Source organism: Fundulus heteroclitus, chromosome 8 (assembly GCF_011125445.2).
Source record: "Fundulus heteroclitus isolate FHET01 chromosome 8, MU-UCD_Fhet_4.1, whole genome shotgun sequence".
Lineage (NCBI taxonomy): Eukaryota > Metazoa > Chordata > Actinopteri > Cyprinodontiformes > Fundulidae > Fundulus > Fundulus heteroclitus.
In genome coordinates, this window is record NC_046368.1 from 3646268 (window position 1) to 3661878 (window position 15611).

The following is a 15611-nucleotide window of genomic DNA, read 5'->3' on the forward strand; positions in this document are numbered from 1 at the left end:
CAGGATGGAGAAGACCTCCTCGCTCCATCGGTGAGCTCAGACACAGAGCAGACGGCTGAAATGATCCCGTCACCGGACAGCCACGGCAGGGGTGGCAAAACTTAGGAGGCGACAGAAAGCAGCAAAGTCTAACAGCGGTGAAAGAAAATTCAATTGGCCGCTGCCGTTCATGCCTACCTGGGAAAGCAGGAAGGCTTTGAAGTATGACTGTTAATCAATAAGCAGCGAGGCTTTTTTAAAGGCTTCACATTTGCCTAATTGAGCTTCACTGTGGGGGGAAGCAAAAAAAAAAAAAAAATGGGAAGCACTTCAACAGCCTGTGAAGCAGCCACAGAGATGCTGAAGGGGGGGGGGGGGGCTGATCGCTGTGAATAATGACATGGTGTGTGTGTGTGTTGTGTGTGTGTTGTGGTGGGGCCTTTTGTGGAGATCACAATTGTAGCGAGGAGTCCCAGGGCAACACACAGATGCCCCAAGTGGGGCAGGCAGGCATCTGCCCAGCCCGGGGTGAAGGGTGCTGGGATACGGAGGACCAGAGGGGTGAGGAGGGTGGGCTGTGGGGAGGCTCCAGACCCCCAGAGCCAGACTGACTGCTCTCCTGGACCGGCGAGGCCCCTCCCCTCCTCCCCTCACACAAACAAGCCCATCTGAAAGGGGGGAGCCAGCGCAGCGCAGCGCATGACTACTAGGGAACTAACTAGGAAGAGGAGAGACGGTGATATGCGTTTACCAGGGCTTTGTTTCATGGAGTGAGAGGCTGCTCTATCCATCCAGCCTCAGCAGCTTTTTTTTTTTCCAGCTCACACAGGAGAAAGCAGAGGACAGACAGTGCTGCAGTCAGCCACAGTCTTTGTGCTGCAAAACTAGCTCAGCCCAGCAGAAATGGAGGCAGAGGGGAGGGGCGTGTGTGTGTGTGTGTGTGTGTGTGTGAGAGAGAGTGAGCGGAGAGAGCTGAGCGCAAAGAGTGCTCTGGGTACGTGTGTGTGGAGGAGCTTGCAATGAGCGAAGCGCGGTTTTCTGCGGCCCAGAAACGGTCCAAAACAGCGCTCCTCGTCAGCACAATGAATTTTTCTTAAGCACATTAATTAAAAATCATACAGAGGAAAGAAAGGAGAGGGGAGGAGGGCTTAGGGGGGGGTGGGAAACAGAGGAGGAGAAGAGAGGGAGGGAGGGAGGGCGAGGAGTGAGAGGCGCCCTGGAACCTGAATGAGACACGTCCACACAGGAAGCCAGGGCCCCAGAATAGCAACAGGAAGCTGGCCCCGGACTCTGAATGCTGTCAGCGTCACAGCCTTCGTAAAGCAGGGCTGCGCTGCACAGCGTTATGAAAGCTGATTTACTGAGAGGAGAGGAGAGGAGAGCGGACGAGGGAGGGGGGGGGGGGCAGAGGGCACAGGCGAGGGAAAGAGAAAATGAGAATTCAGACTGAAAGAGGAATGAGAGAGGAGGAATTTAGGTGTATTAAACATGGAGCGAAAGAGAAATGCAGAGAAAATCTAAGCGTGTAATGTAGGAAAAGCTACAGAGGGGGCTGGGCTGGAAAGGACGGGAGGAAAAAAAAAAAAAAAAAAAATCAAAGTGGGCCGGCCCTGTCAGGCTGATTGCTCCAGAGCTATGTCGCAAAAACAAGCTTAGCTGCCGCAGGAGAGCCAAGCCGGGCTGGGCTGGGCTGGGAGCGCAGAATGGGGGGTGGGGGGGTCTAAAAAGTGTAACAGGGAAAATAGAGGATGGTTTAGTTTCACATCGGGAGGTTTAGTACATAAAATTAAAGGTCATTAAGGCAGGGGACCTGCAGCTGGGATGTAGGTGGTCTATGGGCTCCGTGGTTCTCTGGGGCGGGTTCCACGTAGGCAACCATCCAGTAAGAAATTAAAGGAACCATTACTGACTTAACCACAACTGCTTTGGTTTTTAAAGCATCCAAATAACTTAATAAAACCGAAACCAGGTCATTTGTTCTGGGCTTGAAGGACAATGAAGCGTGGTATAAATATCAGGTTAATGTTTCCGTCTTGGTGTTCCAGCTACAGCACACGAGACGTAGGATTACCTGCCTACAAGCTGGACGCCGTCATTATTCCTGTACACGTTACTGAATGCACCATGAACTAAAGCCCCTCAGCCACACTAGCCTGCCGTTACCAGCAGCCTCTACAGGTTGGGAGGGAAAAAGCTAAACATTAACATGCCAGGAAAATTTGGGACGCATCAGCATCTCTTCGGGTTAGGAAGTCGATTATCCCGTTTCTTTCTGTAAATGAACATGCCTTGAATTACGTGCCGCCACAGCAATCTCTGGTGTGGAAGACGTTACGGCCGAGACTGACACCCTTTAACGTTACGCTTCAAAGAAATATGGCTGAGAACAGAGTCAGGGACGACCTGGGCTCCACCGAGCCTGAACACAGCAAAGGACTTAAATCTGGTTCTGGACCTGGAGAAAAACTCTTCAGAGAAGATTTTAGCCTGGACTGCTCTCAGGTTTTTCCATATATTCCTCATTCAAAACCAAACAAGCCGAGCTCGGCTTGATTGGCCAATGAGAAACTCAGAAATCCCACCTGTGTCCATTAATGCGCCACTAGTAACCGTAACACTCTTCTGTGTGGAAGTTGTTGCCCAGGGAAGGAGGCTGGTCTATTTCCAGGATCAGTGATATCGATATCTTCTACTAGACGTGCTGAATCAGGCTGCAGCTGAAGAGAATCCCACTTTGGTGGCTGCTCATCTTTGCACTCCTCCGTCATCTTTTATTCATTTCAACATTTTGTTGGTGCGGCTAAGGAGTACACTGACCTGGCGCCGACCTCAGCATATAGCAGCGAGGCTGCTCTGTCGTGGTCCAAGCGCAGTTTGAAAACATTACAGCTTTTTTCATAAATCTTCATTCAGAGAATAGACAGAGGCTGAAACTGTAATGCTAACAGAAAATGCTGAAAAAGGGAATAAAATGTCAACACGGAACCATTTTGTCTGCGTTTCAGAGCGGGTCCACCTGGACGCACACAGTGTGACGTCTCCTCTGCTCACGGCAGGAAGGACAGCACTAAAAGCTGCTGAAGTGAAACTAACAGGTTCAACTTGGTATCAGCAGGTCAAAGCTTGGCGGAAACCTGACATCGGGTAAAATCCTGTGAAATGCAACTAGTATTCATTAGTTAGCTTGCTCACAGGGCCACTGGACCATAGTCATGCAGCAAACTAACGTTTTCCTGTCTGACTAATAGTATTTGTTTAATGCGGGGCCTCAGAGTAGAGCTTAGCTTCTGTAACTGTGTTGGAGTCTGACAGAAGCATGTCAAAATGTCTGCTTCAGAGCTGGTAAAGGCACAACGGTGGACTAATGGCAGCTGAATCCCTGCTACAAACCAAGGAGTAGGAGAAACAAGAGATATGCCAGAGATAAATCAGTGCTCTGGCATCATTTGCTGGACAGAAATGTCCCACAAACACTAAACGTCCTCTGAAAGGCTTCCGCCACTAAAGAGGAAGCTCAGATCTTGTTGTTTAAGGCCAGAGTAATGAGAGAAACGCGGGCAGGAAGACTGCAAAAACAAAGTGGGCTCTGAGAGTGTGACCAACATATGACCTTCCTCAGATCTGAAGCACTTCCAGGCATGTCAGAAAAAGAGGAGCGCTACAAGAAGTGGGCGGTCCTGACTGGGATTAGCCCCTCAGGGCGTACAAAAGAGCGGAGAGAGGACAAGGAGGAGATCTGGGAGGGAAACGTAGAGAGGGAAGGAGTGAAAAGAAGTTATTGGTGGTCTGGTAGCTGGTCCCCTTCCTACGGGCCAACAAGCAGAGGAAGTGTCACATCCAGTGAGTAGAAAGACCTGACAGTGGCAACAAAAGGCTGGTCTGCTTTACGTCTGCTCAAAGCACATTTCCTTATACTGCTTCAAGCTTTAAGGTATTTTATTGAAACCTATGTGAGATTAAAACAAATAGTGCATAACTGTGAAGTTGAAGGGAAACGTTGCACAGTCTTCGTGGGGCTTTACGAAACAAAAAAATCTGAAAAGTGTGGCATGCATTTGTATTCAACCTTCTTTCCATTCACACTGCATAGAGACCATATGTCTGCTGTTTGCAGCAGGTTGTCAGCTGGATCTGGGCCATGAATGTGCTTTGATTTAAACCAGTCCATAGTAGCTCTGGCTGCATGTTTAGGGTCAGTGTCTCACAGGAAGGCAAACCGATACCCCAGTCTCAAGTCTTTTATAGATGTGAGCAGATTTTCTTCCCAGGACCGCCCTGTATTTAGCAAGTCTGACCAGAGAACCTGAAGGAAAACATTCCCACAGCATGACGCTGCCACCACCTTTCACCACACACGGTCAGCTAAGGGCGTCGGTTTTCTGTCACATGGTGTTTGCACATAGGCAAAAAGGTTTAACGCCGTTTGCTACAGATAATAGTTGATTTAAAGCTAACAGCTGTCCTGTCAACACTTTCCCCCACCTGAGCTGTGGATCTGGGCAGCTGCTCCAGAGTTACCAGCCTCTTTGGCTGCTCGTCTGATCAATGCCGTCCTTACTAAGTATGTCAGGTTACGCTGAACATCCATTTGTCCAGATGCCTGCTGCTGTTCCACACCACCTCCATTCTGGATAGGTTGAGCTGGGCTGTGACGTGTTCAAAGCTGGGGCTACTGTTTTATGCAAACTATAGGAAACTTATAGCCAAGCCCCTGATGCCGCTGAGCTATTTTTAGCGCAGCTGAACAACAACCGCGGTCCACATGGAAATCTAGCGTTTGTGATACAGCCTGTTAGGGGGCGATGATGTGCCGGTTTATTCCCCGTCTACTCAGAGGAGGTGAAGGAAACTACCGGGAGGGATTTCTCACCTGAATACGAGTCGTTTTTTTTTAATCCTTGTTATTCCTGACAGATAAATGATGCACACTGGGAAAACAGCACACCTCTCCTCTCTGGATGTCTCTGAAACAAGCATCCATGTTGTTTTTCTCCTTCAGCTCATGATTCCGTTTAACCCCGATTCTTCTGCTGCCACTCCTCTAGACGACTGCTTGCACTAGCTTTTATTTATCCGATTTAAGGCCACTGAACATTCTCATTTTTATCTGTAAATAAACCTATATATTGTTTTTTTTTTGTCCACCTTACAATTTTGTGCTACTTTATGTCCGAGTCTATCACCTGAAGAACAGATAAATGACACGGTCGCAATGAAACAAAATCTGAAAAGGTTCAGGGACATATAGGAGGTTTCTGTTCTCTGTTCCTGTATCATTATAAAATACATTATTTAAGAAACAAAATAAGCATTTCTGCTTTGATAAAGGTTCCAGAGAGTATTTCTTGAAAACATGGCTGAGATGATTGCACTGAAAGCTCCCACCGGACCTGCAGGAGACATTAAGCGACTGCTTTCACAAGCTGTGCAGCACTCCTGGTGAAGAGCAAACCCCTTCATGAGTAAAACTGCTGGAGAGCCCTTTTAATCAGCAACTAGGGTTATTCATTACAGACTAAGTCAATAACATGACTCATTCAAGAGGACAAAAAAATGGCCTCCTTTTCTCTCCCTCCTCGTGGCTCCTCATTCCCGTCCTTTCCTAGAAACGACACAAGCGTGTGCAGGTCACAGGAGGATCCCAAAGCCAGGAGGCCTTCTAGGATGCAGCTGCCTGGCTCTGTGCGCGGCCAGCACCGCAGCTTTGTGCAACGCAGCTTTGTGCACCGCAGCTTGTTCTAGCGCAGCTTTGTGCACCCACTGGAAACATGCACAGAGATTTTAGCTCCAACAACAGTTTAACTGTGCATGTGTCCCAGTACCAAGGTGAAAACAAACCAGGAACCAGTTCAGCCTGCTCAGCTAGTTCCACCACCGCCGTCTGGTTTTTTTTTTTGGTTGTTTATTTTACTCCTCTCCCCTCCCTCCCCCCTTCAACTTCTTTCCACAGGCCTTCTGTCAGGCTGACTGCTGCTCTGCTAACCTGCCGCCTTCCAGGAGACACGGAAACTCTTCCACAGCTTCACTCCCACCATGAGCAATGCTAGCTTTAGCAGCGCCTGGTGCAAACTATATGATGAGGTGATGTCTGGCTGGCTGTGAGGGAGCTAAACAGTGTTTACCGTGCTGCTGATCTGGGATTCAATCTGAGGCAGAACACGAGAAACGTCTGACTGCTTTACTGCACGAGTGTCCTTTAATAATAATCACTAATCATAATTAATAATCACTAATAGCAAAATGATGGAAAAACAGGAAAAGTAACGGGTTTTAAATGTTTTAAAGTCAGAAGTTGGCCAGGCTTCCTGGAGGTCAAACCTCTGCGTTTCTTTAGACGTCTCAGTGAAAACTACCAATGAATGTAGAAAGGTTGTAACAGGAAGTAGAGACCTGACCTAAGATCTACAACATAATGCTGTCGCTGGGGCCGGATGATGTAGGAGAAAAGCGTATCGATAAAATAAAAATCATATTGAAAGATATGAATAATTATTATGAAATTCTAAACATATATTTTAATTGCAGCCCTGGCAATTTTATTCAACCAACTTTTTACCAAAACTGCCAGTTTAAAAAAAAAAAAAAAAAAAACTGTTCACTGAACCTTTTGAAGGGGGTGGAGCTTGGTTCCTGGGTCTGCCTTTGTGATTGGTTGGGAGGATGTAATGACTGTAGTATAAACCTACATGATAGGCTAGAATGCAAAAAGAAGGAAAACTGTTCTTCTATTCTTTTTATTGACCTTTTTCTTTCTAGTCAACACACGTCTATCGATCGATATGTCCGGCCCTAGTTGTCGCTCATCAATTATATTCCAAGGAGCGTTTTAGGAGACGCAGTTTAGGAGCTAAAATATCAGCTTCTCATTCAAACAGTGTATTCTTTGGGATTTTTGATTGATTCAATCAAATAAAGACCTGCAATTGGCAACGAAGTGAAACATTTGGTATAAAACTATCCATTTTCTAAAGCAGCTCAACCCTGTTGATGGTTGCCTTCTCTAGGGAACCAAATCAACAGGCAGGGTTCACCCAAGACAGGACCCTGCTCCATCAACAGGACAAGCTCAGGATCCTGATCTGACCAGTTTGTCCATCACTGGGTTGAGTCTAGGACCACACAGAGCTGGATAAAATAACAGGGTTAGGTCTACAGTAACGTTACGACCCATTTTCCAGCTGTTAATCAGGACTCTGGCGGCAGCATTTTAGATGAGCTGCAGCTGCCTGACTGATTTTCTTTATTTAGGCCTGTAACGACACAATTACAACAAGATAACCCATTTAAAATAAAATGTCTCGATCTGGTTTGGACAGAAATACTTGAATTGTCAAAACATTTTGTTAAAATTCTAAGATGGTGGTTTTTACTGATAAAAGTTTGTCTAGAGTCTAGAGCAGGGGTCACCAACATGGCGCCCGTGGGCTCCATGTAGCCCCCCAGGTCCATATGTGGCGCCCTAAAGCCTGTTCAAATAATAGAACAACCCTCCAGTGAGCTGCATCTAAAATGTTATTTTATTTACTTGCTCTTCCTTTTTAATCATACTTGTACTTACAATGTTGTTTTTAATGCATTAATCATAATGATTAATGCATTAAAAACAAGTTTATATTACATAAAGTTAGGGTGAGCTCTGACTCTCAGTACCAATGAAGTAGCTCTCGACTTCTAAAAGGTTGGTGACCCCTGGTCTAGAGCCATACCTCGGTTTCTGACAAGCCTCGTCATAATCTGGGACCAAAACTGACGGCCATCTTTAACTCGGGGCCATCGGCCATCTTTAGAACATAAACATGGAGGACAATCAGGTCCAATCTTCTATAAAAGACCCAAAGCTACTTAAAGAAAACCAAATGTTTTGAATCTGAACCAAACTGGAGATATTAAACGGCTCTGACAATTTTTACCTTAAGACAATCCAGAACTCCAAATATTGTGAAAGAGGTTTCCTGTCATGTTGCTAGGCGAGCTGGGATCACATTGGACAGCCCAGCCTCAGACCCTGCTACCAGGGGGGCCACTCTAACGTACGTTTAAATATCTGCACAGCTCATGGACCCAAAACCCATTTCTTCCTTCTTCTCCAAACTCTGCTTACAGAGGAGCTATTGTCAGCAGTCTTCTTTTCGACAGCGCTCGTGAAACAGTCGAGTGCCAGGTGCAACAGATCTCCCAGGTGACCATTAGCTGAAAACACCTGTAGGAAACACCCCAGCTGTTCTGACTAAGGCTGTCAGGGGTCCGTTCCCAGGCACTCTGCTCTAATCTGCGCCCAGATGTGTGCGCTCTGCAGGGATGGGTGGGAGGAGGAGGAGGAAAAAACCAATTGGTTTATGCCTTCCTGAGGAAGATTAATGCCTCTCTCAGCCAATCACGCAGCGCTAATAGGGAATCCCTGAGAAGTTAGAAGGGGTAAAAAAAAGCTAAATATAAATAGCACTGGCCCAATGAGCTCGGCCCACAGAGAGATGTATAAATAAATAAGAGAAATAAATAAAAGAGAAGGGAAACACATCCTGAGGGCATCCCCTAATGGCGTAGACAGCTCTGCCTCTCATCCCTCCCTCCCTCTCCACATCTCCAACCCCAACCAATCATTCACACTATTTAAAGTTATTTGCTTGCAGTCCCTCAAACCCCCACCACCACCACCACCTTTCCTCCCCTTCCTCCTCGCCGGCTCGACTCTCACTTTCATTCTCTCGCATTAATGATCTCATTTCTCACTCTCCTTCCCCGAGGCCCAGAATGAGGTTAGCGCCACAGTCTGACCTATAAACACTGCCATGGAAACTGCAGCGTGTTACAGCGAGGTACCTCTTTATCAGGGAGGGAGGGAGGGAGAGAGGGCTAGGGGCTTCTCTCACCTTTATCTTAGCCAGAGGGCTAGCAGAAAACACTATCTCTTTAATTTCTAAACAAATACTTTTTGTTTGTACTCCAGAATATTTTGTCCCTGTAAGTCAGTCGTTCAAAGCATGAGCCTCTTGGTGGAAGCTCTTTAAATTCAATTTGGAAACGGTTTCGGATCAAAACCGGTTTCAGAGCTACAGAGTTCGTTCTGTGAGGATCCACCACCTCCACAGAGCCATGCTACTTCATGTTTGGTCCTCCCTCTAGTGTGCATTGAACCTCTGTAGAGCGCAGCATTGTGAGGAATCCACACATTTCACACCGTTTCTTTGCCATTTTCCCAACAAAACCCTGTTTGGTGGATGAAACCGGGGCTGGTGGTCCAACCAGAAAGACGCGCTGCCAAGTAAGGCAACGACTCAAGAGAAAGCATCGCAACGTCCTCCTTAAGAGAGGCGCAGCAGAGATGGAAAAGTGCCGTCGAAATCAGAAAGCACCAAAACAATGGAATGACTTCAGGGTTTTAGAGTCTCTTCCACCCTGGCTGCATTTTACTAAGCATGTTAACGCATTCAACCAAAAAGAAACAGAGATGGTTTATTGGCTGCATTGAGAAGGCTACTAGAGATGCACCAGCGGGGGAACAACTACCGAACAGAATCAGATGACTTTCAGCTTGATCAGTCTAGACCGCTGACCGCCTGGTTCTGCGCTACAAGGCGTGTTGATGGCAACACTCTTCAGTGTGGAAGCTGTTACCGAGTGGAGAAGACTCAACGTCAGCCATTTTCAAGATCAGTGCTGTGTTTAAGAGAAGTCAGAAGAAGATCAAACATGTAAGAAGCTATATTAAAATGGAAACCATTTTACTATGGATCAATATATTTCATTTAGACCCTGAGAGAGACACATTTTCAATAGACAACAGGAAGGCTGAACAGTGGCTCCATTTTATCCTACTGAGCTCTCAGCAAGTTACAAAGAGCACGTCGGACTTGAAATGTTGGCAGACAGTTTGAAACGTCAGAGTAAAGGTTAGGATCTATGTTGTCAAGGAATACACAGGGAAACTGCTGCTTTAGCTTCACCCTTCACTTGGCGTCAAACTTTAACTAAAGTTCCTCACCAACTTTCCATTCAAAATAAAATTAAAACAGACCATCAAAATCACCAAGAAAACCATTCATTTTTAAAGTAGATGAAATACTGAACTGGCTTGTCTAAAGAACAAGCAAGCCCACACTCACTAGAAACAAAACTTCTAGATGGATCAACCATGGTAAAAATAAATTCAACACATTTAACACCAGTGTTCTGGTCACTGCTTTTACTGGTTATTACCCAAATCCAGGTATTTTTATCTCATTGTTATAACCGGCTGTTTGTCAGCTCTCTGTGGTTATGTCAGAAAGATGTGCAGAAACAATTTGCAACTAAACTCCTAAAACGCACTGCTTATGTTCATGGGTGCAGCTGGCAAAAACTATTCTAGGTAGCAGGGTTGTAATGATGCTAAAATTTCTAATTCGATACTCGATACTTTGGCAACATTTTTGAAGGTGCAGGGTTATTTGTGGTTAACAGCAAAAAAAAAATATTATTTACAATATCACAAACTTTAACTTTCTTAATTAGCGCTAAACCAACAAGCAGGGGACAATTTAGCCCGTTTAGAGAAATATAATATTTTTTAACTTACTTGTTTGGCAAAACAGTAGACAAGATAGCGCTTAGTATAAACGATAAAATCATTATGAAAGAATGTACCTGTGATTGAGTTGTGTAGTTCTTTTATTATATTATAGTTGCTTATCTTTAGTGTGGCACTGTGTGCATCCATTTGACTGTCAATTTAATGTTGGTAAATGTTACTGCTGAGGTACAAATCAGGGTTTCCCCCACCATATTATAAGCCTGGCGGGCCGCCATGCTTTACTTGATCCCCCGCTAGGCAAAGCGTCCTCTGTTTACTTGAAATGCTTCGATGTTTTCAATGTTTGAGGGCAACATAAAACGTTCAAGTAGAGTTCCCGTCTGGATGAAACCCTCCATAAGCTAACGCGCTAGCTGTCATTAGCTTGATGCACACTATGGTACCCGGCAGCATCCATTTTCATCAGTGACCAAATAAAGGCATTGAGCAGCTATGGCTCAATGGTTTTCTCCTCTAATTGTCAGCTTTGGTCCAGCTCCACCATAACCTGTTGTTAGGGTCCAATGCCTTTATAACTAAAACAGAGATTTTATAGTTTGTTTCACTGCTTCACCGTTAGCTGACTGGGCTGTCAGCTGACTGTTTCCTGCGCTGATGTTGTGCGATTTGGATCTTCGCACCTAGGAAGCGCATCTCGATGGGGGAGCTTAGATCAACAGAGCCCATTATTGGGCTGTGTCCGTCAAGCTAACAACAGGTAGCGTTAGCTTATGTCGGTCAGGAGTCAGGAGGTTTACTACTTCCCTGTTGCAGATACAGGAGCTTTACAGACCTTTTTACGTTGCTCTCAAACAACATTCTTCTAGCGTTAGCTTGTTGCGCTAGCTTAGTGAATTTTCTTTTTCTGCCTCATAGGGACATGTCCTCCAATTAACACTTTGTTTGGCATGTCGGCTAAAGAGTTTTCTTTTGGGTTGTACTCATCATGTTAGCATAGTTTAAACATTCAGATAACTATCATGTTTAGGTTAAGTTGCAGGGAGCGGAGGATCTTAGCCTCTGTTACTGCAACACTGCCATCAGAAGTGAGACAATTTGGGTGAACGTGAATAGGTCAGTTTGTATCGATGGAAATAAGTACCTTTGAATAATTAATGCTTTTTGTATTGGCTATATCAAGACATAATTTATCAAAACATTTTTAGATCCAACCAAGTTGGGCTTTCTCTAAATATTTCTACCCTTTACGATGACGGTGACAGTGAACGGGAGACTGCATGGCGCCTTCCTGCACTAATATCTCCAGACAGCTCTCAGAGTAGGGTCCAGCAAATGTTCATCTTACAATCAACAGCCTTTTTCCTGTAAAGTTTTTTGAACCCAATTAACTACTCTGAAGTATGCTGCAAGCCAAACGATCAAAGAGTCACAGAGAAACGGCGCACATATGCTAGCGCAAGTCCAGCGCTTCAAACAACATGAACGCTGGAGAGAAGGGGCTCACCGGCAGACTGGAAGGCCGCCCCTGCATGCTGTCCTCCTGACCACTCTTGGTGGGCTGGTTAGAAGGAGGAGCGCTGGACTGGGAGCTGAAGGAATCCTGGGAGAGCTCCTGATTACAAAGACAGAAAACAGACAACAGATGATCCACGAGCGTTAACTTATTTTTTTTGTTTACCAATCAAAAGAGCAACGATATGCTCTCAAGTACACATGTTAAATTTCTCTTAGCTCTAACAAAGCAACAAGGTAGCCCTGCAGGCTTTATGCCAAAGGAGGATTCAAAACAAGCTGATTCTGTCCTGTGAAGGTCCTACCTGTGGAGGAGGTGGGAATCTCTGATATGGAGACTGCTGCTGCTGCTGTGGTGGTTGCTGTTGTTGCTGTGGTTGTTGCAGGGGGGGTGTCTGGGAGTAAGGTGATTGTTGGCTCTGCTGGCCATGACCTGGGGGCTGCTGGGCTTGAGGAGGTGGACCTCCTGGTGGTTGTTGTTGTTGTTGCTGCTGCTGCTGTTGTTGTTGTTGTTGTTGTGGTCCTTGTTGCTGTTGTGGGGTCTGCTGCTGAGGTGCCTGCCCTGGTCCAGTGGGTTGTGGGTAACCTTGTTGGCCCTGAGGGCCCTGCTGACTCTGGGGACCAGGACCCTGCTGCTGCTGCTGCTGCTGCTGTTGAGGCTGCTGCTGCTGCTGAGGAGAGACATAAGGTGGCTGCCCTGAATGGGACTGTGGGGACTGGCTATAGGGAGGCTGTCCTGCAGCAGGTCCATGGGGCCCTTGGGATTGTTGGTATGGGGGCCCTGCCTGCCCATGTTGGCCGGGTGATTGGGATGGGTGACCCTGCTGAGAGTAGGGAGCACCAGAACTGCCCTGGGTCTGGCCAGAATACGGAGGCTGCTGCTGGCCGGGGTGAGGGGGTGGGCCATGCTGACTATAGTAGCCCTGGTTCTGTTGGCCATAGCCTCCTGGACCCTGTTGTCCATATGCAGACATCTAGAGATGAAACAAGAGGAACAGTTTGGCTCAATATGAGGCTGTTTAAACTCACATCATCTTCCATTATTGACCCCATTCACATACAAGATTCAAAATCAGGGGTTTAGGGTTTCCTTCAATTTAAAGTCAGCATGATGAAGGGAATAGTCTGAGCAATAGCTCAAAAGCATGTTATTTACCATGTAGCAGGTCTGGGATGGTGATCCCGGCAAGTTTTCAGCTTGATCGGCCCTGACCTGTGATCTGTCGCCTGTTTTCTGATCAGTTGTTTTGCTCTTTTGCAATTTCATACTTTGCAGAGACGGTTGTTTCGTAACAACTTTTTTTTAGGGGCGCTTCTTCAAACTGCTGACTAGAGCAGAAAGGTGAATATATTGGAGGAAAGCTTTCACGGTTTTCTCTTTCTGATCTTTAAACCTTCGCCTGTCACAAAGCATGATCAGGTAACGCTGGAAGCAGCTAGAAAATCTAAAACTTATGGTTAGGGTCTACATTAAAACAATACCAATAGAAACTACAGGCAATAAGGCTAACCCTGCTAATCCTTAATGCCAGGAACAGTTAAACAGCCCACAATCATTTTGTTTCTGTTTTAAAATGGTAAAACCTCGTTTTAGACCAATATTAATGCCCAAACTCCTCATAAGGGATTGAAAAGGGTATTTATAACATTACATTTTTGTTCTCAAGCTTATCTTATAGTTCTCTACCATATATGTTATAGTTACTCGGGGAAATTGATATTGGGAGGCCAAAGCTTCGGAAGTCGGCCAGAAATCTGATCGGTGCGTCTCTAAATGTTCAAACTTTGGAGCTTTCTGAGGCTGCTCTATACCATATCCTGATGTGTGTCGTCCTTTTCCTGCAACAATCAGTTTCTGCACACATTAGCCATGTTTACATCCGCAAACTTTCACGATCAGATCGAAATGTATTCAGGTTAAAAAAAAAAAAACTATCGGATTGTACCATTTATATGGACACACAATCAATTAATCTGATCATAATGCGCCTGGCTTTATTCAGAATAGAACCACTGTGAGTTGTACAGTTATCAACTTTCCCTTAAAAAAAAAACACAGAAGAAGAAGACCTTCCGTCTTTTCTGAACAACAACAAATAGCAAACAAATAAGTCTGGACTTGCACCAGATTCCAATTACAGTTGAGTTGTTACTGAATAAATAATCATTTTCAGCTCTGTTAAGGTTTCTAATAGAAAGGTTGCATCAGGAGCCCCGACAGATTTGTTTCCCAACACATTTCCGCCACTAAATAATGCAGAAATGTCACGTTTACGTCGTGCTCGTTCAGAATAACTTGATCCTGATCAGCGTTTATATTAACATCGATCGGATTATCAATCGGCATAAACCGCCTCTCTCCTTCGGATTACAATTTCATTCCGATTAATCTGATCACAATATTCTGATTGGCTTGTTTACAAGATGCATTTTTACTCCCATCGACTGTTTATTCCGATTACTTTTTTCCATGCAAACATATTTATGATGGTAGATTGTAAATTTATTAGCAACAATCTGTTGCCAGATAAGGTGAAAAACTTGGATAGGTCGTAACAAAGCGATCTGGCTGAGCAGGTCTACTGAAAATAGGGTCTACTGGGCTCCATTATGACATTCCTTTACTCAGACTGTGAACTTGTTCAGGCTAGGAGCTGTCTGAACTACAGGAGTGTGTGCAGTAAGTAACTTAACTCCAACCTTAGCTCGTATTGCTGCGGGTTTTGTTGTCACGCTAAAAGCCGAGCAAACAAATTACATATGAGAAAACGGCACAGCTCTAAATCAGTCGCGTGGACTCAGTCTCTTCAAAACTAGAAAACAAGCCTTTTCTGGTTCTGCAGAGGCCTGATTTAATAAAAACAACAACACAATTTTTATTTTCTTACGCTCAAAAAGCATTCAAGGAGAAGGCTCTGATATTGTGAGGAAACATGCATAGAAAAGAGAGAAGGCAAGTCTCTTTTGTGAGAGGGGATGGGGGGGGGGGGGGCTAAAGTACTCGAGGATTCAAAGAAAATAGAAGATGGTAATAAAGAATTGCAGCGCATTTAAAACAACATCAAGTGGCTCTATTGTATCAGGCTGGCGGAGGCAGGGAGGCTGTTTTCTTCTCTGCGGGGCACTTATCGAGTTCATGGTCAGACACCAGCCAGGCCAGTATGAGATAATCACAGCGCACAATGGGCACGAGACCACCGGCGGCGGACGTGGAAGAAAAGCCTTCACTCGGCGGGATTCCCTGCGTGCGTTTCCCTGTTCAGACGACTGTCTGGCTGGGAAGGGTTCAACAAGGGTCTGTTTCCTGGCTACGTGGAAGTAGCAAGTGCAAACTGGATGTTTACAGTGTTCAATTGGATGAAGGCGCTGCCCACTGTGCCAGGCAGCACAGCAGGCATGTTCTCCGTCTTTTGATTTCATGTGTGAAAGTAGAGTTGACAGTGGAAACCTGATTGCTCCTGTATTTTTCACTGGGAGAGGGGGTTTCTGGTTGCTTTCAGGTGAAGACAAGGCTGAGAGGCGGGTTGGTATTTACTAGCGTCCTACAGCTCATATCTCCCTGGATGTGTTACATGATTACGATGTAATCGCGACTTTTATGCTAGTAAGA

General features: G+C 45.6%; 1 protein-coding gene across 1 annotated transcript in view; it reads right to left on the reverse strand.

Moving 5' to 3' along the window:
- The window catches only part of arid1ab (AT rich interactive domain 1Ab (SWI-like)), a gene marked incomplete in the record, with an annotated part of 86411 nt that overhangs the window by 20645 nt on the left and 50155 nt on the right, over positions 1-15611 (reverse strand). The window contains 2 exon segments of the mRNA XM_036139957.1: positions 11994-12101; positions 12307-12975. Coding sequence (XP_035995850.1) covers positions 11994-12101; positions 12307-12975 — 777 coding nt within the window.